Source organism: Nipponia nippon, unplaced genomic scaffold (assembly GCF_047370975.1).
Source record: "Nipponia nippon isolate SJK-2023a ecotype South Korea unplaced genomic scaffold, ASM4737097v1 scaffold_6, whole genome shotgun sequence".
NCBI classification, from domain to species: Eukaryota; Metazoa; Chordata; class Aves; order Pelecaniformes; family Threskiornithidae; genus Nipponia; species Nipponia nippon.
The window spans coordinates 50,568,474-50,592,759 of NW_028262380.1; the positions used below are offsets into that span (position 1 = coordinate 50,568,474).

The following is a 24,286-nucleotide window of genomic DNA, read 5'->3' on the forward strand; positions in this document are numbered from 1 at the left end:
AGCACACCCACCATCCTCTACCTTTTCCTGCAAATACACCTGGCAGCACACAGATTGCCAGGTTAAAATGCAAAATGTTCTCTCAATAGATGCAGCTCAACAGCTCTCTCTAATGGCTGAATTTAAGGCCTCAAATGCTTGTACAGTGATATCAATGAGCTCAGATCAGTCTTTCAACGGCGCAAATGCGGGATATGATTGACTGCAAGAGGACTGCTGTTGCTAACATGTTCCTGACATCAGCCCTGTACCATTTAGCTGGAATACACTAAAAACTGGAGTGGAAACACTCTGCCGAGTGCAATTTCCCCAAAATACACAGATGAATTGGTTGCGTTCAAATTTTTTGCAAGATTTATAGGCATAAGATTTGGAAGTCTCTGCTGAACTTGGTATTTGCTAATTCATAACGTTCTCAAATGTAGAGCTTGTCCTGCGACACTGTCCAGAAATCATTGGGATTTTCAGGGAACAGGGCCCGGTTTTCTCTTACTTGCAGAGACATTTCTAGAAGGCAATATTCAAACCTTAATATAAGGAATGAGGCATGAACATTAGAGGAAGGTAATAAATGCCAGCATGGACAGTAAGTCTCTTAAATGTGTATGTATGTGTATATATATTTATTTTACAACCATGTAACCCTAGCTAGGAAGGATCTAAGCACATGCATATCTTTAAAAGCTTTTGAGGGCTAGTATCACTGAAGTCTTCAAGTATATGCAAAAATACATTGTTGCACTGGGATCAAAAGAAGCCATTTGCTCTACTTTTTTTCATGCGATTCCTTGTGAATAGTTCAATTATTCCTACGAGATTGCTCCCACATTTCAAGCAAAAGGGGAGAAAGTAACACTAGGACCTGGCATAGTCCCATTAAACTCTCGAAGTCAATGATTTATAAATGCATACATTTACATGAAATCAGAGTTTGACCAGAGTTTTCTTTTTACGTTAAAGCTCTAGGCCATGAAAATGCAATGCAAAGCCACAGGCTGAGAATTACAACCAAGATGGAGGCCTGAGGATGAAAAAAAAAAAAAGATTAGCTGGAGACAAGTTTTGAGTAATCATAATAATAAAAGATACAGAGAAGTCTGAAAACATCTCAGGAAAATCTGCAGGGAACTTGTGAAAGTTAAAGCAATATTTAGCATATGATTAGGTAAGACCGTTTCTCCAGATGTAAATTATATAGCTTAAACAGAAGGCATAAAACAGCAGTCACATATTGTCCTTAAACCCTGCAAACAACTTGAGGCTGGGCTGGGGAAGGGAGACCATCGCTCACTGCCATTTACCAGTCCCCACGCATGCTGTCCTGCCCTGCCAGGTAAGGGCAACTAGGACTGAAGCAGGAGAACGCCAATCCTGCTGCAGCACGGAGGAGGATTTGCTAAGTCAATCTAAGCAGTAATAATGGTATGCTTTATTTTAGGGGAATCTCTCTGGCACCAAAGGAGGAGCTCCCACGTCCTTTCCTGGGAGAGCAAGTTGCTTCTGGATTCCCCTTCTGGAGAGAAAGGAAAGGGACAATTTTCATAAGCAGTGTGACAAACTGCTCCTGAGGATAGATGCAAGGTGTAACTTGAATCTGTAAATCTGGCAGCAGTCTCTTCCCCATAGACGCCCATGAGCCCGGTCTCACCAGCGCGCTGCCCAGGCCAGCAAGGATTACTCTGGCCCAGAGCTCGGGAGCGAGCCTCCTGCCAATGGAAACCCATGGGAGGAAAAGAAAGTGTAGAAATTCAACTTGTTTAGACCTCAGTGCCAAAACACTACATCTGGCTGTCACAAGACCTCTTAAAGCATTTTGCTGTTTAAAATGAAGGAGGGAATTAAAAGGATTCTTAGCGAGAACTCAAATGGAAAAGGCCATCTAAGGCCTTCGCTTTAAACAAGTGTCACATGGGAATCTTATTTTAAACCTGCACTGGCATTTACACCTCGCACCAGAATGGTCTTCATTGACTAGATCCATTTGGCTTGCACCTGCTTGGATCTTTAGGCAATCATGAGGCATTTAAATTTTGCAGAGTTACAAATATAAAATCTCCAGAGTATCCCATCATCAGCACTCCCAGCAAGCAAGCTTCCCCATGATTTTTTCAACACAGACAATATTCAAGATATTATACCCAAGTGTTTGGTAAGGCTTCACCTCAAATCACCTTTCAAGCTTTTATTCAATTCTCCCAAATGCTTCAAAAACCCACCAAAATCAAAAAAACCTGACAGTGTCAGGGGCCCATCGAGATAGGCAGTGCTCTGCCCGTAGTGGAAAGCTTTGAGGCCTTCTGGCAATTTCCTCTCTTTAGTCCTGAGTATAGCTCAGTGCAAAGCTGCCACAGCAGCTTCACAGGGCCCCATTTAAGTGTTAATAGGCATGTAAGTGTTAACAGCTTAAGGCTGTCGCCCTGATCTTCAGTCAGAAACCTCTCAAGGTTTGTATTACCTGCAGGATGCTGCTGAGCTGGTGCGATGCTGCCCCGGCACAGCACCAGCCGTGCTGGTCAGCAGAGATCACCATAACCGATAGCTCTAAGTTTTGACTCTGGGTGCAAGCACAGGTGAAAAATAGAGAACACACTAAAAGAAAAAAACAAAACCACCCCACACCAGACCACTATTGCAGATTTGATCCAGCAGTTATCTAGAAAATACGGAGAGCTCAGCCATGATTAAACACCCTCCAAACAGCAGATTAACATCTTCCATCTGTAATCTGGTTTTAAAGAATATGTGCCTTCAATAGTCCATTAATATACAATCTACTGTAATGGCCTAATAATCAAATCACCTTGGATGTCTAGGTCTGCAGTATTTATACCATTAACCAAACTCTGGCTGGATAACAGCTAAGTGACCCAAGTGTGCTGAAGCACGTTTTTCCCCTGTTACTTTGCAAGGGTAACAAAAGCAAGCCAGGGCCCGGCTCCACGCTGCGTGTCCTGGTCAACTGTTGGACTTCCCTTCTTCTCCGGGGAAGAAGGCCCAATATCGTAGCAGTCTTCACCACCAAGTATTACTACCCCACAGCAGCACGAGAAAGGAACACAACAATCCTGCCATCCAAATCTGACCAAGCGTTAACTAGCAGAATCGAGTTGTTCTTACTTCCATCCTCATGTGACTTGGCTAGAAATACCATTCACAAGGTGGTGACAAAGAGCCCTGGATAAAATAAGCACGTGAATGGGAGTAGGTATGGATCCCGTAAGCGCCCCAGTTGGCTCCATGTGCGAGTGTTAGTTTTGTGAGAGCTCATTCCTGCCACAGTGCTGTGTGCAAGCCACAGAGCTTTGGAGTGAGAGAAACTACCGCAAAACAAGTTAGTGTCATTAAAAAGAAAGGAGGAAAGCAAGAAAAAAGCAATGTACAAAGGTAATTGTGATTTGTTTTTTTTAAAGCAAAATAAAATATATTCTGTGCGGGTGGAGGGGCAAGGAGAAGGATGGGAAAGAACGCAAAGCCAAGGAAATACTGTAGTCTTATCTACAACAAGGGAAGAATTTGATCAGAACTGGTGAGGCTTAAAGCAGCTACTGATTTTTCAGGAGGACACTGCAAAAAAATCAACACTGATGGAAAAAAAAATATCAATCATTCAATCATTCTCTTTCATTTGTATAAGGGGAAAATTGATGCAAACTGAGCAATTAGTTAGCAGCTGGAGGTCTTCACCTTTATCTCCTTGAAGAAGGAAGCAGTTTCGCCCTCGATAATTGGCTGCAGCAAAGGGCTTCTCCGCTTGCTGGAGGGGGAACCCTGTGACAGGTGTTAACAAGTACGTTACATTATGAACCCCTTTCTCCTCCACCACCTGCTCTCACCTCATTCTCACCCACACATTCACTCTCAGCTCATCGCTGGACCGTCAGGAGAAATCTACTTCTTAAAGAAGAAAAACATGCCCGGCAAACCCCCTGAACCTTGGGCTGTTTTTTCTAAAGATGTTGCTTAGCAAGGAACATCACTGCCAAACACTTTTAAGAAAAAACGCTTGGATGCTGGAATACTAGCTGGGCAGGAACTACAAAGTAAAGGCTGCAAGAAAACAATCCCCAGCCCGAGGCCCAGAGACACACACAACATCTGGTTGGCTCTCCAGAGCTACAGTGTAAGCCCAGCTAGACTCTCCAGGCTTGCTTTCCAGGAGCCTGGTTTCCCACTGATGTGCCTAATGATGTAGAGCTGGATTTTCAAATGTATCCTGGCTCTGCATAAGCCTCTCACTGTTCCCACTAGAGCGGCTGGGGAAAGCCAGTCTTATCTCTCCTCTGCCAGCCACTGTGCAATTTCAGTTTTGTGTCTAAATAGGACCTGAGCTCTCTTTTGAGAGCTTTCCATTAAACTGCCCGTGCACGGCTACACGGTTCCTTCCTCCTGATTGCCGGCACCATCTTCACAGCACACATTTTGGGGAGTACTTTGCATATTGAAGGAGGAACAGCTTTTTGTTTTGTTTTAAATGCAGGACCACCTCCGACTATTTACAGAAAAAATCTCCACTTCTCAGTGTGACTGCACTGAGTAGTGCTGTGCCAGTCCATTCACTTCACTGGCGGTCTACAAAAAGCAGCGAGGACACGAGCGCTGCTTGGGAACAACAAAAAAAGTAAAGGATCGTACATGACAGACAGAGTAAATAGGAACCATCATAAAACAATTTGCTTTCCATAGACAGGCTAAAAGTATTCTGTGTGTACTTTTTAGATCAAATAATTTTTTAAAAAGTAGCCTACAGAAGTTGTCTAAAATTAGAGATAGTGCATTTGCTCCCTAGAGGGCCGCATTGGATTACTTGCTGGTGGCAGTGCCTCCCTGCCCAAAGCACCACCTCGAATGAGGGAATATCCACCACTTGCAGGACCTTTTTAATACAAATGAAGTGTTAGGAGACTGTTGGCTCTTTCTCTCAGCCAAGGAGACTAGTGAGTCCTGTGGGACCCACACAAGTCTGTGTTCCTGACATATAATCCTGTGTAACCAAGCAGCATGGAAGACCTACAGCTCAGAGTGGATTGGGAAGGAAAGGGAAGTGAGGCTGTAGCCAAACACAAGATGATGAAATAACAGCAGCAGCCCAACGGAAAGAGGAGAAACAACACAAGGTGAAATGTGCCCCATGGCTCATGAGCGGGCAGTAGAGTCCCTTGAGCAGCTTTGCCTGACTTAAGTATACAGTGTGTCATCGATTCACTCATTTGCTTGGTCTTTGAGTGATAAGGGAGGTTGGGACCTGGCCTTAGTGATTGTGCCGTATGCAAAAGTGTGGTGACTCATGTTTCCTCAGCTCAAATCAAAGAAATAGCCCCCGAAAGAATGCTTGACTCACAATGATAGGGATGGTGTTGGCTCTGGAGAGGATCTGCTTGACCAAGCGATACCTGTCATACAATGGCTTCATCACCTGTCGTTCATTTTTGGTAACCTGAAAAAGAAATGAGATCCATGAAGCCTGCAGCAGATACTCCACTCTGTAATGCATGTGCCTGTGATCGCCGTTAGTCAGAGTGGGCTTAAAGGGAATTTCATGAGGATGACAGGTTAGCAGCATTAGCCCAGAAACTGGTAATGCAAGTGCTCATGTATGTCATTGCACCTCCTGTCCCAGGTGCCAGATGAAGCAGCACCCAAACTGTGGGGTGTCTTCTAATGTGGCTGTATGAGACAGGTGCTTTAAATGCCCAACTTAGGTATCGTATGTCCACAGCACCAAATGACCCATAGAGGCAGCAGCCTGTGCTTGTAATCCTGTCTACCACTATAAGGCACAACATGAGGCTTCCCACCCTTATTCTTGTTGCTAGGACCTCAGAGGTAGTGTTTGTGACCCAGGAAAAGAGAAAGAAGCTGCAATGACTGGATACTGCAATGAAAGGAGACTTTCTCAGGGTAGGTTAAACTACAGATTTCACAAAAGCTGACTTTCCGGCTTTGCTATTCCTCCTAATTTCCTGTTCAAGCCAGCAATTCTTCATTTTTTTAACTCTCTAACCTTCCGCTCCACCCCTCCTCCCAGCAACCTTGCTGGGGAGAAGTTACCACAGAGCTGAGATGGGACGAAGGTGCCAGGGCTGTGTGGACTATGGAAGACAGAATAGTGTTGTCATGCCCACCCCAAGCCTTCCTTACACTGCTCTGTCCCTAACTCCGCTCCTCCTAGCTGCACGTCGTGCTCCCTCCTCAGTTTGAGAGTGTTGCAAACTGCGCATGTTCATTTCTGGTTTTCTTTCAGATCCAAGCTAAGCCGAAAAATCTCAGTAGTACTGACAGTGCAGGAGAAGGGAAGCTGCGCATGGTTTGAAAACAAAAAAACCAAAATACTCAACAGAACCAACCTGATCATCACCTTTCCTTGTATTCAGCACCATCTGACCCACATCCTACGACTGTCCTTCCATTAGATCTTTTGTCTAACATTAGATTATAAAGCACTCATGAGGGGAAGCTTTAACTGATTCTGATGTCATGCCTATTTGCCTCAAGGCTTTTTACTGCTGCTAATCACCAGAGCATCTGAACAGCTGCCATATAAAAATCAACATCAACAGTGTAATCCCTAGCGAGCTTTGTACAGTCTCTCTTTCTACAATAGGTATAGGAGGAAATGGAATACAGCTTGAGACAGGGAGGAAATTTTAAAATGAACTGTCTTTTATTTTGTCTGCAGTTGACTTTCACTGGAGTAAGCTTTCTAAAGCTTTCACATCTTCCCTCCAGAGCAGGAGAGGGTGTTGGTTTGCAAGGGGCAGAAGAGCTGTAAGTATTGCCAGGAGTGGGACTGGCAGGGACGAACTCTAAGAATCTTGAGGCAGCATCTTCCTCCTGGTAACCAAGCCTATTTCCTATGTTGGGGGCAGATGAATAGGGAGGAAGAAGAAGGAAGGCCTTTTTATTCCTTTCTGATTCAATGCAAACATCCCCAAGCCTGATAAGGGGCATACAGATGGACAGTCCGAGCTCTAGGGCCTGCATGTCCCACACCTCCGAAGCACAGTCAGGCTCCAATACCCGATAGCCTCAAGCTGGCTGTTCGTTGAGTAAGCAGCTCACATGGATTAGAGGGATGTGAGCAGCATCAAACAATTCACTCAGCCCTCTCTGTATCGAGTTTCGTGTTGATGTGTTTGCATTCAATTGCACTGGATAGCAAGTTGCCTCCAACTTTGGATGTTTCTCTGCAACCAATCAAACATACAGCTGGAGAAACTGGGTAGCCTATATATATATAAAATATTATTCCTAGCTCTACTAGGTTAGCAGTTAGTAGAACAGGAGGCACAGCACTACTGTTGGCTCAGACAGTCTTCGTTACTTAAAAAAAAAAAAAAAAAGACTCTACTGAGGCTTATGCTGAGGCTGAGAACCAAACCTTCAATTAACAACATTTTGAAGTCGATAAATAGCACTGTTCTGTACAGAAAAATAAACATAAGTCTTGGAATCGGCAAAAAATCCTTAGGCATGTTGAAGAATGGAAAAAATAAATGACATGCTTCAGCGCCTGAATATCAGTATGGAGGAAGAACACACAGAATTAATTTAGGCATTGGAAGTTAAGTGTAGGGGGCCTGAGTCAGACCTGCAGACTTACACCAGCACACTTAACAGAAAGCAGATTCTGAAAGAAAACGTTTAGCACATGGGCAAACTGTCTCACTAGGTAAACATAAGTAATACCAGCAAAGCCTGAGTATATTTTGGGAGAACATCAAAATGCAAAAAGACTGCTGGAATAATGGAACCTTTGACACAACTCTGGGGCACACTCCACATGGCAAAAGAGCCGCAGCCGAGGAACAGACCATTGCTCGCATTGTTAGAGCAGCTCAAGAATTTCTGCAGAGATGGTCTTTTTGGCTTAACTAAAACATTCAGTTCCACCTTTGCAGGTTCATCTATCATGGGTGCAGAAAGACTCAGTTGCACAATAAATCTGAGCTCCATTGTTTTTCTTTAGTTAAATATCTTTAAGAAAAAAAAAAAAATTACTTGGCTGAACTATCCCCATTCTCCTCTAGCTCTCAGTACTTTTCCACTGCTGCAGTGCCAGGACCTGGGAACAGCAAAAGCTGATCGGCTGCAGTGTTCCTTGCCATGCAGTTCAGTGTTGCTAGGTATAGACTGCTTACTTAAAAACAAACAAATTAAAAAGCAGTTGTATAAATAAAGCATCAGAAAGGGGAGGAAAAAAAAGGTATGCTGACAAGCTAGGCTCTGGGCTTGTTCTCTTTTTAAACAGATTTAAGCGAGTTCACTTCAACGAGATGCCACCTGTTGATTTATATCATTGTAAAAGCGGCAAAAGCAGACTCGGTCTCATGAAAAAGACAGGGAAGGTTAAATGGATTCCCTTGTGCTGGCCTTTTGCTATTTTACACAAGAATAGAACTGCACGTCCTCTCATACAAACTACGCTGTTTTCAGTTGCTGTGTATGTGACTGTACAATATTAGCACTTCATGAAGGCATTTAAATAAATTAGTGAGACTTTTTTAAAACAATGGACAAAGGAGGAAATAATTCAGGAGCAAAAGGAAGGAAGAGATCAGGAATCCCATGCAGCAGCAGAATGACAGATTTGTCAGCTGCACTAATCAAGTACTCCTTATAAGCAGTAATTTGCTGCTCCCCAGCCACTGCTCAAGGGATTAGCTCTGCTCTGAAATTAAGTTACTTTACCTATACAGCTGGTAGCAAAGATTATAATGCCATCAGTGAAAGAGGAAGAGGGATTCATACAAAGCCAACTTGGTGGCCTGGAAGCCACCGTGTTTCTGCCACAGCAGGGATCAACAGGACACAATACTTAATTCTCTGTCTTCACAAATAATATTCCTTTGTTAGGATCAAATGTGCAAGAAACCTCATGCCCTTTGCTTCCACTGGCACATGGAAAAAAACATCCGTTTCTCAGGGGAAGAATGAAGTCTCCTCTCAACTTACGCCGTGATGCTCAGGAGACAAACTGTTTCATGAATCATTTGGCACAAGAGATTTGTGCAATAGCAAGGTGCAGGTGCCTCCCTGCAAAGAGGAAGGTGCTGGGAGAAACACGGTGTAGCTCCTGTGAGAAGGAGCAATGTATGCACACCTATTTTCCCAGTTAGTCATTAATACTGGCAAACTACAAAATTCCTGGTTGGATGGGGGACCACACACAACTATTCCCGTGCAGACTGTATCCCCGGCAAAGCTGGTGAGTCTGCCGGGCCATAAACTGGATGTCTGTGGATCCTGGCAAGCGTGATGCCAAAATAATGCACATTCAGCCTGTAGGCTCAGTCCTACAGGTATCCGCCAAGCCCAGTGCTGCGTGCAGACGTCACCTTGCTGAGAACAGACTCCTCAGTAACAGCGGTACTGAAGGATCAGTGAGGCGGAGTAGAGGATGCATGTGTGGTTTGAACAGCAAGAAATTCTAATGACTGTGACATCAAAGGAGCATTAGGGGGATCATTTACCACAGACAAAGACATATAAAGATGTACTTTGAAAAAAATGCTGCTGTACATACCGGTCTGCCATGAATGCTTTCGTAATACAGCAAAGCTTTTTGAAGAGCCACTTTTTCAGCTGCTATCTGATCTCTTGTCATGTCCTATGAAAAGTGGCACAGAGAGAGGAGGAAGAAAAAAAAGTTAGGTTTCTGGACTCAAACAATACTGATTTGTGGCCTAACCAAAGTCATGTCATTTTGCCATTAACATTTTGAAGGCTCATCTCTGCCTTCCAGTCCTCTTTTCCCAGCTATATTGCCAAAGAGACTGTTAACGTGAGTGGCACCCTATGCACAATGCAGGCAGATTAAAACCATATAAACTTTCTATATGAAGGCATTTTATGTACATCAGGGGGATTTATCGATTATCAGTGTGCTTTGAAAAAACAATGGTATGCAACTTTTAATGATGGTGGCTCTTTTTCAGTTAAGATCTGAAGCGTAAATTCTACAACAAAACACATGTTCTTTCTTTTTCTCCAAATCTGAGACAAGCTCCAGTACCTCTTGCAAAGCTTGCCATCTTTGCTTTGACTGCCACAAACACGCTTTATGAAGAACTGAAGTGCAGTCAGACTGTCTCCTCCTGCCAATTCTGCTACGGAGTGAAAAGCTCTGGCAGACAGGCGGAGGGGACCAAGCCAAAAAAAGGGCAGGCAGTTGGAGAAGACTTCCCTAACTAAGTTTGCCAGAGTTCCCCTACTAAACTTGCCTGACACTGAGCCTTCTCTCCCTATCACAGCACCAAATACTATCACAGGCCCTCTTTAAACAGCCAGGCTGTGGATTCTTGCTACTGTCAGAGAAGAGCCAAACACACACTGTGTGTATCATCTTCTTCTGCAGATCTAGTAAACAAAGATAATGCTGTCTGCCCCTCTCTTACAAAGCACTGCACAATTTACATGTCAGCAGACTCAAGGACTTCACTTACAAGGTTGCCCAAACCTCAGGAACTAGCAACATCAGACACAAAGACCTCCCCTGCTGATAACCCTCAGAGATTACAGCAGCTAACAGAGCTCAATGTGAAATTCTGAAGAGCAGTGATAAAATGCCCTAAGTACAGAAAGAGCATTCAGCTTTGGAGTGAACTAGAAGAAAACAGATGACCCAATCTCCAGAATCACTGGAAGATTCAGAATTTGCCAAAAGCCTTTGCACATAACAAGAGGAATAGCCAAATACAGCGCAGGAAATATTGCAGTAATTCAGAAGCTTTACTTGGAATATACAAGGATCAGAAAAAGAACACATAATGACATTCAATAGAAACCGAGCTCTGGAAAAAAAGTCAGATACTAAAGGCGGAGGGAAAGAAACTAAAGCAAGTGAACCAGGAGTAAAGGTTGCAGACTTTGTGACAAAACATAGAAGACCACAGGGCTTTCACAAGTGACCCTGCAGCCACGAGTTGCCTACTTGTACTTAACGGCCTAAATCTGATCTGTCTACATTGTACCTTAATATCTTCAGGTCGGTTTGTCTCTGTTCGTTTTTCTTGAAGCTTCTTCTGGATAGAATCAAGGGTCGCTTCCACAGCAGGCTTGGCAGATTTATCTGACAGGTCTTGCTTCTTGTCATCGTCCTTTTCGAGCTGAGAGCCGAAGCTCTTGGGGAGCGTGTTGCTCCGCTGACGCACAACAGGGCCAAGGTCTTCCTCCGATATCTTCAGTTTTGACTCTAAATAGGGACATTTGGGGGAAAATGAATAATTTTTCTTTTTAAAAACGCAACAGGGACAGGATCACTGCCTAACATCAAATTTTAATGAGGCAGAGTCCAGCTGCCCCCCAAAGGTGCACCAGGGGTGGCTGCTCACCTTTAAGTTGCTTTCGGAATTTGGCTAAATCATTTGTCCATTTGAGCACTTCAGGGTTGGCTGCTTTGTCACTGTGGGAAGGCTGGGAGGAAAGAACAGTCATGCTGAATCTGTGTTAAACCAACAGGAGAGACCCACTGAAACAAGCGTGTGTCACAAAAAGATGTACAACAGAATTTGGACCCAGCACAGGGCATGGGCACTGGCTTCTGACTGGCATCTGCATACCTCTGACCAGCTCATTTCAGACCTTGCTTTAATTGCTCCTGCCTGTCACAACACTGTCTCTTAGGGGCATCATGAGATTGATTTTCTTTTTAGAAAACACAAAACTTTTGATGGCAAACATTAAGTTGTAGGAGTGGCTCAGAGGGCCAGATGCACATTGGAATCCGTGTCCCTATCGTTTCCTAACAAGAGGGCCCCTCCAAAATAGAGGAAGCCTAGCATGAACAGTTTGAGAAGTGTTAGGATGCATGTATCCACACCAAAGGCTGCATTACATCCAAAGACACTGAAATAACCCAAATGCTAGGCTACAGCAGGCTCTGAGCATTTCTTCCAGCCGTTTCTACTGCAGGCAAGATCCTTTCAGTACAATCCTTTGTGGTTTAGATCACCAACAAAGATGCATACATGCAAAGCTTTAGTTCCTTAAAAAGCTTTCTGTGCATCAGAAGGGCAGGTCAGGAATAATTAGAGTACAGTACACTGCCACTGCTCAGCAGCACTTGACTGTGGTTCCTTGCTCAGGAGTAAAGGTGGCTGCTCGCTCTCCTCTGCAATGCACTGGTGTCCTGGGATTACCATCAGGCAAATGAGATGCGCAGTTGTGCTTCCCATAAGCTGAACTTGAGTAAATAAACAAACAAGTTTAACACAGCTATCCCTACACACTGAGCGTATGCTTTTGGCACACTGCCTTAAGCAGTGATAAAAATCCCATGAGTTTATTAGGCTATCTCTTATGTTGCACTGATAGTACATAATGCCTGGAAAGATAATTTGCTTGGTATGGATGCACATTTTCTTTCTTTGCACAGCAGCTTTTTTCTTCTTTTTTTTTTTTTTTTTTCCTTATAAAAGCTTTCAAGCCCCCTGTACATTTGACAGACTTCCCTGGTGTCCCTTCCCTTTGTTGGTAATGAATACCCCTCCATACAAATGCTTAACTCCTAGAGACTCACTCTGTATTTCCTCTCCTCTTCGAATTTGTCCTCAAATCTCCTGATCTTTTTCTTCAGTCCCTGAATCCTCCGGGTGAGTTGTGCAGGGGTAAGGTCCTCTCTGTCATCTTCATAAGATCCCAAAGATGAACTCCGCCTCCTACCAAGAGCAGAGATTGCAGGAAGAGCTTATCCAAATAGCCGCAATAGACCTTCATGCAGAGAAGGCCACTTACACTTTGTGTAAATAAAGGCAAATCCCACAGAAGTGAGAAAGCTATGTTGCTACTCTGTATGACAGATAGCAAATGTAACAGCCTCTTTCCCTAGATATTCATTCACAAACCCAGAAACAATTAGTTACCAAGAACTTTTCTAAAAATATTAGTTTCCCGTCAGTAGGAACAGAAACCCAACGCAGCATAGCTATCCGGTATGTGATCCAAAGAGAAGCTGCTTGATGTAAGTGTGCAAACCCTTCACAGCTGGGTGCGAAAGTCAGCACAGGCAAATCACAACCCACCTCATGAAGGAATGAGAATTGGGAGGGGAAGGAGGCACTTCTGTATCATCCAGGTACTGTTGGCTCTGTCCATAGGCATAGAAGCGAGGGGACAGCATAGGATCACTGTCCTCATCCAGAAGCTGGCGAATTAAGCGACCGGCCTGCGGGGAAAGGCGAGCCTCATCTGAGTCTAAGCCGTCTCGCTGCCATGAGGAAAGAGCAGGGATGGGCTCTGGGAACAGTAAGACAAAGGCTGGTTTTATCGTTTTTGTTTTACATGTGTGACAGACTCCAGGCAACTTTTCTAATGAACCCCGACCGACCCGTTTGTCCTGGACTGCGATTCCTTTTTGTCAGGTATTTTCTGGGTCATTACTCGCATCTGCCCAGTGTGCAAAGCAACACAAAGCATTGCCTGGCCACAGTGGGTACTCTACACAAACATAAATAATATCCCAGGTGCAACAGAAAACTGTACCCAAAAGTTGGCCAGTAATTACCACGGACTGACATCAAACGAGGCTATCACCAGCCAGCACCTCTGAGGAAAAAGTTATGCTGGACAAGAGAGAATTATTGGCACATGCCAGTATAAAGGAGGCAACTGGATTACAGGAGGATTTTTTTTCAGTTTCAGGATGTACAAATGCTGTAAATGAATAGCATATTAATTGTCCTCCCATAGCCTCCTGCACTCCAGTACGACCCTGCCGCCTGCCATTGGAAATTCAAAGAGTAGGAGTAAGCATAGGTTCTTCCAGTCTGCTAGGACAAGGCGTCTCACACTACTACCCGTTCCACAAAGTGCCTAGCCTGTAAATTAACAATGACGGTAATAGGGTCTGAGTTCCCCCCTTTTCTCTTTCACATGCAATCCTGCAGCTTAACAGCATGGTAGAAAAGTGAGGAAATCTTCAGTCCCCTGGACAATCTAACCAGCTGGAAGTAAAAGCAATGTTCTATAGGGAGATGGTGGACTGGGAGAGAAAGGGAAACCCAACTTAGCATTTCTGATTAGCATAGCGGAGCCCACGGAAAGCAATCGCCTCAATCTTGTGATCACTCCCTCCAGATGCCATAAGGAGTCTAACGTTTTGTGTTCAGATAGTTTACTAAGCTGATTTGCATGCTCCTACTTAGCACCACAGGATTAGACAGTTTAAGAGCCAGGCTTTGAACTTATAAATCTAACAAATAGTTCTAGAGTCAAGTAACAAAACAAAAACCTTATAGAAAGCTCCCAGACAAGTCGCAGAGCTATGGACTCATTATTTCCCATGCCTACTGTATCTACTCTTTGTCTACAAAGTGAAGTTATCAATTTTTGAATAAAAAGCAGTATTTCCTTTTGCTGAACAAGGTTAACATTTTCATAGCTCAGAATGGATTGCATGAGGATTCCCTTACAGAACCTCTATGCTGTTTAATATTCCCCCCATGTACAATTTGGACAGCGCAAGATCATCCACAATTTGGTAATGACAGGCTCAGCGGTATTTCGCCTGTACACAGCGTCACACGATGCTCTCCTCCTCTTCCCTTCTTCCTTAGCACATGAATATAAACGGCATGCCTCTGCTTAGAGGCTGGTGCCGCATGCAAACTGATACGTTGCTCTGAAAGGGATGGCTCGAGGTTTTTGCATAAGAGCCTCTCGCAGGTGTTGTGATAAGCAAAGCACATACAAGCCTGGCTCACAGAGGCTACTTTGATGAGGTGTACAAGTCCCGAGTGTACGTAGGCTGTTTTGCCATAGATTGGAAAACTTATGCAGCCTGCACTTCTCAGTTAATTTCTGGAACAAGAGTTTTTTCTAAGCTGTGCTCAACCTTGGCAGTTCCTAATACCTGAAATATTTTGCTCAAAGAATTTGATAAGAAGGAAGGTGAAACGAAGGGCAAACTCTTCAGCCAGACTGCGACACTTCAGTGTCGCACACTTCCCTGAATCTCAAGATTTCAGGAAGGTCCTCAACAAGGTCTCTTGTAGCAAAATAAAGGCTAATAACGCAAAACGAACAAATTTGATACGTTTGACTAGCAGGAATGAGGTTAAGTGATGCACACGATTCTTCCAGGCATCTCTCACTTCCAATTTTTGGAATACATTCTCACCCCCAAACAGAATACGCTCTTGGAAATTGTTAAATCACGCCTCCACGGGATTTACACAGATGGAATAAACTTAGAAGAAATCAGCAGCATATTTAGCAGTAACCAAATTAAGCTCCTACTACACCAGCTAACAAAGCCATTATTAATCATGCATGATGCATGTGACTTTGTCCCAAGGTGGATTTATACACCAGATAGCACGCGACATTCAGGGAATTGCAATGGCTCAAAGAGCCTCTGATCAAACCCCAAAGGACAACACAGCACTTTATGCAAGCTAGCGGACACCGAGGTATGAGTACTTTCTATTTTGTTGATTTCAAAATACTGCCCCAAACCAGAAACTCATGTTCCAAAGGAGAAAGTGGTAAAAAGGAGAAGGGAAAAAAGTCCTAGAAGGAAAAAACAAATTTGAGACTTGACAGAGGAAATGGCTGCTACAGAAAAACAGCTCTTTTTAACCCTCGCTCCTGGAAGGCCTGACTCTACTGGTAACTTGTTTCCCTTGCTGACTGTAAGTATTTAAAAGAAAAAAATCTCATCTGGACACAAAATGGCTAACAGCCTCCCCACCCCGCCCCCCCCCCCCAAAGTAACACAGTAATTAATTAAAGAATATATTTAGGTATGTAGAATTATGGATTTTATCTACATCAGATCACGAAGTGGACCAGAGCTGTAGTCCAATTGCCTTCTCTCTCATACTGGCCAGCTGCCAGGCACTTCAGCTGGAAGCACTGGAATTGCTGGATTGCACAAATACACAGGAACCTGTTAGGGGTAAGCTGCTGCTTTTTTTGACAGTGCACAATCAATCAGTTTCTGCTTAACAGAATACATAATATCTTTTGTTATTCATTTATCCAAGATAGCTATCAAGTGTTGAGCCTTTTCTGAAGGCTGCTAAATTCCTGGACTTAATGGTTGAGGTTTGAAATATCTGCTATCAGGATTAATGTTGTCACCCTTTCCCCTTTCTGCTAATTGAAGAAAATCTCAGTAAAGAATATAAATGTTTTACCTTTTCTTTGCCACTGACTTGACAGAGCAGTTACCCTTACTCATCTTCTGTTTTGAACAGATCTCTCCCGCTCAGAGAAAACTCTCAGTTTTTTACTCATCTCCACATTCTTTCAATGTACTATTTTTTCCCCTATTTTCCATAATGACAAGCTTCCATGAAAAAAAGATATTTGGGAATATTTAACCACCATGGCTGTACTAGTACAGAGAAAGGGTGAAAAAGTTTTCTATTTCTTGGTCAGACTCTCAACGCATTTCTTTTAGGTATGCCTTTTCTAAGTTGGCGCAGACGAAGTGAAATATGCTGGTATTGAGTCTGCAGTCCTTCAGAAGTAAAAAAACCTCTCCAAAAGATCTCTCAAAATCCCACAACCAGCTAATCTTTCAACAAAGCTGTCGGCCATCTGCCAGGTGTTGCTCTGCAGAACTCTGTAGGCACACATACGCCTACGGCAATACAACCTCTCTGCCAACCTGCCGCCTAAAGGGCAGGAGATATTAATAAACCTCTGTCACGCGAGAAGGAAGAAAGATTAATTGTATCAAACTGGTGTATTATTGGTGAGCTCCAAGCCGCCTTGCTGACAAAAACTGACTTTTTTTTATCATTACATTATGTATTTGCCACAGGGTTGCAGGGGGCTGCAGGGCCACCAGAGGGGTGCCCACACACACATCCCACCTGAGGTGCAGCTGGCAAAATGCCCCCGGCATCTCCTCCTTCCCTCTCTGCAGCCACACAGCTGATACATGCTGCTAACACTGCTTTTACACACACCCATCTGACAAACAAAGAAGGCCAAATCTTAGCTGCTGTAAACGGAAGCAGGTCTGGAGGGATTAAAAAGCCTAAACTAATTACAACACCTGAGGTCTTAGTATGAAATCCCCTTGAAAGACCCCAGAAAGACCTCTCAAAATGAAGTGAATGAAGCAATTCAAAACCCCGTAACATTCACTAGCTCAGTAACAACCTATTTTACTCATCTTATAAATAACTGTTGGAAAATATCCTTGTTCGAATACATCAGGAGGTATTCTTCCTACGTAGATCAAAAAGAATGGCCCAAATAAAGCACTACCATGCTTTTTCAGTTAGTGAGATGACACATCTCTCAGCTAGCAAGCCAAGTTTGTATTTTGTTTATAACATAACGTCATAATAAACAATGAAAAAATACATTTTTAAAATACTGATGCTATAAAATAAAATCAGTAAACAATGCAATTATTCTTTTCTACACATAGTTACAAAAATGCAGTGTGCTTCATCACCTTTTCATTTCTTATGCTGAAGAGCGTTACATACAAACACACTGACGTATCTAAGTCCACAGTGTTGAAAAAAGGAAATCTAAATCCAGCTTCCCGGTTGCTATACTCTTTGGATTCTTTTGCATTACTCTTTTTTTTTTTTATGGGAAAGTATCACTTAAGTCAGTGTCAAAACCATTTGTATATCAGCTTCACCCTCAGGGTCTCAGTGCTGCAATACTTGAGTTCTCAATGCTGAGAAATCAAGTTGTGTTTTAAACTTCTGCTTTTATTCTTTTCTTTTTAAGCTTGAAAGTTTGCAGAAAAATGTCCGCTGATTGTTTCATAAGTGCTTGTTACTGCAAACTCTGCTTGAAATCTCATCTACACAACTTTTTTTTAAAACATCGGTAATCAGGCAACGTAGGCAGCAATCACACGCGTCGTATCCATTTACTGAACTGCCTGTTCAGCTCCGAGCTGCTGACAGGGCCAGACGCTTTTACGGAGAGCAACATACTTCCAGATTTTTCTTGAGGGCAGGATAGCAAGTTCTGGGCTTAAATTAGAAACATTTGGTGAGAAATCTGCACAATAGTGCTGGACGGTGAGAGAACATTCTGTCCTCCTCACTCACAGCACTCGATCCAAACGTAATCCACAACAATTAAAAAGCTTTGCTATGGAAGTAGCTCTGAAAACGCTTGCTTGCAAGCCGTCTCAGCTGGCACCGACTGACTGGCTTAGCAGGCCAGCCTAGCAGTCAGACATCCCAGCTCACAGAGACAGCTCGGTCCACATCCAGCCTGAGAATAAAACTATTTGATTTGCATCCACCAAATGCACACTAGTAAAATACTTCTCTCGGACCATGGGAAATGCACCTAGGCTAAGTGTTCAGCATTTGAATTTGGCCAGGGCACTGCTCACACCCCGTGTACTGCACCAATAGCCTGATGATTACTACACATATGCCCCTATACGTAGCAGGCAAGGCGGACGCAGAAAGCAGGCACATGGCAGAATGTGAGCCTATGTACTGGAGGAGCTGGGAAGCAAATTTCTCTCTCTGCTCAGCTTTAAGTAAAGGGAATATAGCCTAGAGAAGCACAGCAAATCTCTCCTCTTGCATACAGATTTCACTATGCGGTGAACCTCAAAAAAAACCCCAAACCTGGTAAAAATTACTTCCAGCATAACATAAAAGACAGGGGACCCTGCCAGCTCACCTGGCAGCAGTTATCCCAGTTCTGTGCCCCTGAATGAGGGTTTTTAAGGCAGCTCTGGTCTTAACATGATGGAGAGTCTGCCTGCGTGACAAATAAAAACTACTCAATGGACAAGGCTGTCTTGCATAATCTTGTGCCCATTCTTCAAAGCCCTTTCCTAACATTTGACTGGAGGCAGTGACAGCTACAGCTGAAGGCAACCCCTCAACCTGTAATTGTTCTCACAAGCAAAGGCCCAGCGGTTGCCCTGGTCACTAGATGCTTTGTATCTCCTGCAGTATGATACAGAGGACCCTGCCCCCAAAAGTCAGCTCAGCTGTGTCCTGGAGGAATGGGTAATTTCCTGAGAGATGCTGAAATTTGCTAGAGCAAAGCAGTCAGTAGTTCAGTGTTACTGCATTTGGAGGCACAGTCCTTTCCCTCTTCCCTGGGGATGTAACCAGAGCCTGCAGCACAGATCCTGAAGAGATGTGTGAAGGTTTGAGTGACACAGGCTGGCAGGGGAAGGGAGGCTGCCATGCCTGCTAGAGCCGTGGCTGAGTGGTACAACACTGCCTTGCAAAGCCAGTCACAACGACAGACTCTGCAGTTAGTTGCAGAAGCAGCCTGAGAGCTGACATTAACATCTTCCCCTTCCTGGTTGCTGCGAGCTTGATTTCACATCCACAGCTAAGAAAGACTCAGTCTTTCCTTGCTGAGACACAGAAGGCACCATTTTGCTGCTCTTTCATCTCCGCCAACAAAATGGTGATTCTGGAAGGTGAGTATTTTAGATGACATCTCACCCCAGACAGCTGATGCTTTTGCAACTGCCCACCTCCTCCTCTTGTGAAATACACGTGAACAGAACAGAGGAAGGAAGAATCAGAGAGAAGCACTCTTCAAGCACAGTCACACGTGATCATAATCCTGTTTCATATTTGCAGGGGAAGAAAGCTAGAATCCAAACATAAGAGCATGCCTACAAAGAGGGAGTTGTACCAAAGGTGCAACTTCTTTCATACGATGGGAAAGCCTCTAGCAGACAGAAAGGAGCTGTGTTCTCACCTTCATGCATTCATATGACCCCCATTAGTAACCCAGGAATTAAAAAAAAAAAGAGTCATTATTGCCAGAGGTTCACATGATGGCGGAAGCCACACATCACCTCTGAGAGCACAGACCTGCTCACTCTGGCTGGAGACCCTGCAGGGCGGTGCTAATTAGCATCTCGGCAAACACATAAGGCGGCCAAGGCCTCCTGAGAGCCCTTCCATGGCGCTTTGATCAGCCATGCTGCACGCATGGTGATAGCACCCAGGGAATCCCCGCCCAGCAAGCAAGTGGAGAAATTCTCTCCTGTCCATGGTGACTAGCTGCCTGGCTGAATCAAAGGCAGCCACGGCTGCGGGTTTTCTTTACTCATGCTCGAAGTTTCATAACTGCTCCCCTCCTAGGGGGAAAGGCAAAATATACTAGGTCACGTATACTGTGGAGGCAGGAGCAGAGAACTTAACTTCTCAGTGTTCCTCAGAGATTGGTTTTTTTAGAGCAAAAAATTAGTTACATATTTTCCCTCTCTTGCTTTATTAAAATACCATACTTGCATTTTCCTGTTTCTTCCCTGTCAAAGCCCCTCTTGCACTCCTAAAGCACAAACTAACAGAAGAATTCTTGCTTGTACACAGAGACATACTCAGTAATTGGAAAAGGGTTTGATCCCAGAGGTGCTCGACACCTTCAATTCATCTCAATTTCAAATGAAATTGACGTTCGTGGCATCCACAGAGTTCCCCCAGATTTCCCACTCTTAAGCAAGTCAGAGCAAACAGCCAACCAAGCATGCACTCTGGAGATGAGAGCTAAGAAACAGCATTAAAATAATTTAAACAACATGCAATTTAACACTGCCGTTTGAGCTGGTGGATCAGAATTTTTTCACAGCATACATAAAAATAGAGATGTTTGTAAGAGCCATCAAAAGACAGAGTAGCAGATAGACAGCCTTTTTTCCAGCTGTGCTTTTCAGATCCAAATCATTATTGCCAAATAGTGATTGAAGTGGAAGAAAAGGGCAAAAGAAGGAAGTTCCTTTTAGACTGTGAAATACCCAGTTTCTTTGAAGTGTAGGGCAGTCTAGCTTAATACTCGAGTGACCAGCCACCAAGGCATAATTTATCCTGAAACACTCAGAGACTTAGCAGTACTAAACAGCACATGAAAGTAACTTCAAGAACAAAAGAATTAATTTTCTTCCTTTAAGTGACAATTAGAATTGATACCCATCCTGTATTTTCCTTCCAGTTTCTCCAAACTTTCAGTTCCACATTCAGGACAAAATTGCTTTCCTGGTGTTTTTGGCAAGGGAACACAATCACATAAAGATACACCCAGCCCACTCAGGTTTCCCTCTCTCTCGTTTCACTCATACAACCAGCCATCACACAATCCTACCTTCCCAGTTGTTGTCATCACACAGCGCTGTCAAATCCAGCCGAGGCACTTCTGACACAAAGCTGTTTTCCTGATCATCAGCATCTTGATTCCTTTGCAACTTGTTTTCAGGAATGCCTGGATGCTCTTGAATCTTCATACTTGAAGTCAGCTATATTCCCATACACCCACAGAAATGAGAGAGAAAGAAAAAAAAAAAGTTTCAGGAGGCAGAGGAGGAAAAAAATCCCCTGCAGTCACAGCAGCAGTAAGCTCACGCCTTTAGCTAAAAAGATCCAAACATACAGACCCTGACGTTTCCCGCTCCAAATCCCCTGCTTGGTGATCCTTACGTACTAATTGCTCGCTCACACCGGTAAAAACATCCGTCCATCTGCCTTCCTTGAATTTTTCCTTCTTTAGAAAGCCACTGCAAGGTCCCGAGACCGCCTGCCCTGACAACTGCATGCAGCTGAAAAAGCCTCCAGTAATCGACTGGGATGAAAAGGGAGGGAGGAAGGCAGGGAGAAAGGCAGGGAGAGGGGGCGGCTACGTACACTTCCTACAGGAGTGCAACTCCTTGGAACAACAACAAAAACGCTGCTGCTGTTGTAAGGCTGTAGCAATATGGTGTCTTCTAAAAAGCAGGCACCGGAGCTCCTGAGGTAGCAGCCGCAGACAGCAAGCAGTGCAGGCTGCGTACATGAATGCTCTCATGCAGGCTGCGCTGGCTCAGATCAATTAGTGCCAGCTAAGCTGTGCTGGCTGCACATTCCCCGATTTCCTGTGGTTGTTTTCTAGCTGGGTGTGGGGAGAGCAGAACTATTTATGGAGGAGCTCTGGGTATTAAAGCAGCGTTGCGCAAATCCAAATGGCAGCGGGGTTTGGCATCTCAGCTGGAAGCAGTGTGGACTCTGGGAAAAAGCCAAAAAATTCACACAAGCATCCAATGACTTAGGGAAAAAAAAAAAAAAGGCCAAATGCTGTCAAGTAAATGATTCATCATTTAGCACTACCTAGAAGCAACTGCTGTTTGTCTCACCACTATTCACCCCTGCACATACCACACGTCTTGTGCATTTATGCAGAAATCACTGCCATTCCCACAATCCAGATACACAGTGCGCGTGTCTGTAACAGTGCTTGATGACACGAGCAGTTTTGTCACTCTGAAATAAATTAGCTGTAATGCCTCACAGAGGGCAGCAGGGAAAAGGAAGCGTAAAGCACGTACGTAAACATGTAGTATGATATGTATAAACCCACCACCAAACACACAGCTATCCAAATAGACAGCATTACATTACTAGATAAACTATTTGATCTTGGTAAGAACAGCTTAGGCATAATTCTCTCAAATATAGTCTAGCAGGTACTCAACAAGCAGATTTTCCCCCTGCAGGTATTTTGATAATCTAGTTAGCAATCTGCGTATGCTGATGTGTGAAGAAAACAGGCCTAAAAAAATACCCGGTACATTTGGACGTATTTCACTTGTGAATCCAGAAGCATGGCCAAACTGTACTAAATCAATATCCTTAGTACATGCCACTAAGGCACACTTCGTTTTTTTCATCTGCATAATGATGTGTTTGAGTTTTTTTTCCCCTTTGAGTGAAGAAAACCAAGTAAGCTTCATGTAGAGAAGGAAAAAACCTGCTCAGTAGACAAATCATATGAATAATTGTTTTGATCTGGATTCAATCCCATCAATCCCTGCAACTGGACAGGGTGCTAGATAATCTCGCCTAGGCTCCCCTTCCCATGAAAGGTTGGACCAGGTGATCTTTCGATATCCCTTTCAATTTGGGCTGCCCTACGGTTCTAAAAACCTGGGTGATGAAGACGCTCGTATTTGTAAAGAGTGTTCTGCACTGTATTTGTATAAGATTTGTATTTCCTTTTCATTTCAATAAATGGCCTTGTTGAAACATTATAACAAAAGGAAACACTAGATGACAGTTTGCCAAGGACTAATAACTCGTACAGCTTGACACTAAATCTGATTACAAACGTGTTTATTGTGAGAGCTGTACATGGAAAAATGCTAATTCACTATTCGATATCTTTTAAGCTGCTTCCAGGTTGGGAGGACTTAAATATTTCTTTAGGGTCCAGTAACAAATTTCTTGCCAGGATCTAAATAGTCAGTGTACATTACAAACAGAAAGACTGGTCAGTGGCCAGAAACAGGCAGTCTTCTGCATTTACTAAAGAACAAACTGTACCAGTTGATAAACTGCATGTAAATTGCCAGCACAGTATTTTGAGGCTGAAAGAAATAAAGCAGTAAGTTTCAAAATAGGTGCTATTTTTAATAACATCAAGAAGTGTGAAGAGAGGAACTTACCTAGATTTTAACAATTTCAAAGGGAGCAACCTGAAAATACCATCTCATCACCACCACTGATACTAATTACAGAGTTAAATGTCTTTCTGTGAAGAGTGTACAATCTCCTGACTTATTAAGACTCTTGAAAGATATCTGTAGCAGATATAAGAGCACTTCCCAGATGGGTAAACATTTTCATTACAGATATATTAGAAAGATCATATCAATGTCGTCTTCCTTCTAAAGTCTCTTCAGTTGTTGGAAATATTTAAAAGCTGTTTAAAAACAGGCCTGTGCTGTGCCTGCAGCCAGTTACTCTCCTTTCCTTGCTCACTGATGTAGCCTCTAATACAATGAATAAATCATTAGGTGTTCTGAAGAACAATGGTGGTACAAACCCAGGAGACTCCAGAAAGCAGATGCTTAACCTTCTTTGCATTAATGCTCCAAACCCATAGAGCGGTAGATAATTCAGTATTCCCAGCACTTATTTTCCTGTTTGATTTCCTGATGCCACCAGTTGCCAACCTCCAGGACAAAAATGAAGTAAAGGAGAACTACCATGCTTTAGGTATGGATATGCCATGGTTTCTTACAAACCAAAAGGGCAGCAAGTTCATGATCTCAGTAGCAGTTGGCAGTCACAGTGCACTGCGGATATTACATAAATGACCACAAAAAAAAAAATAATCTTCAAACCAGGCACTCGAGTTCTGCTTTTTAGAAGCTGCTTCTGTGGTCATGCTTTGCAGGTACCAGTAACTACAGATCTATGTAACTTGGGGTAAGTCAGCTGCTTTCATTCTCCCTGCTCCAAAGGAGATTCAGCATAAAGAGTATCTCAAGCAGCCAGAAATAAATGGCAACAGAAAGATCTTTGAATTCTGATCAGGAAGTTGTATTCTGTTCGATTACATGTGG

At 43.5% G+C, this 24,286-nt stretch overlaps 1 protein-coding gene across 8 annotated transcripts in view; it reads right to left on the minus strand.

The window, feature by feature from the left end:
• Positions 1-24,286, minus strand: part of FAM13A (family with sequence similarity 13 member A) — a 133,567-nt gene that overhangs the window by 5,302 nt on the left and 103,979 nt on the right. For 7 of the 8 annotated variants that reach the window (XM_087738114.1, XM_087738113.1, XM_087738112.1 and 4 more), the window contains 8 exons: positions 21,055-21,205; positions 13,020-13,233; positions 12,518-12,656; positions 11,331-11,412; positions 10,971-11,191; positions 9,524-9,607; positions 5,339-5,434; positions 3,685-3,768 (listed from right to left, as the gene is read on the minus strand). In XM_087738114.1, coding sequence (XP_087594240.1) covers positions 3,685-3,768; positions 5,339-5,434; positions 9,524-9,607; positions 10,971-11,191; positions 11,331-11,412; positions 12,518-12,656; positions 13,020-13,233; positions 21,055-21,205 — 1,071 coding nt within the window. The remainder of the gene's footprint in view (positions 1-3,684; positions 3,769-5,338; positions 5,435-9,523; positions 9,608-10,970; positions 11,192-11,330; positions 11,413-12,517; positions 12,657-13,019; positions 13,234-21,054; positions 21,206-24,286) is intronic. The other variant, XM_087738111.1, reaches the window with a different exon arrangement.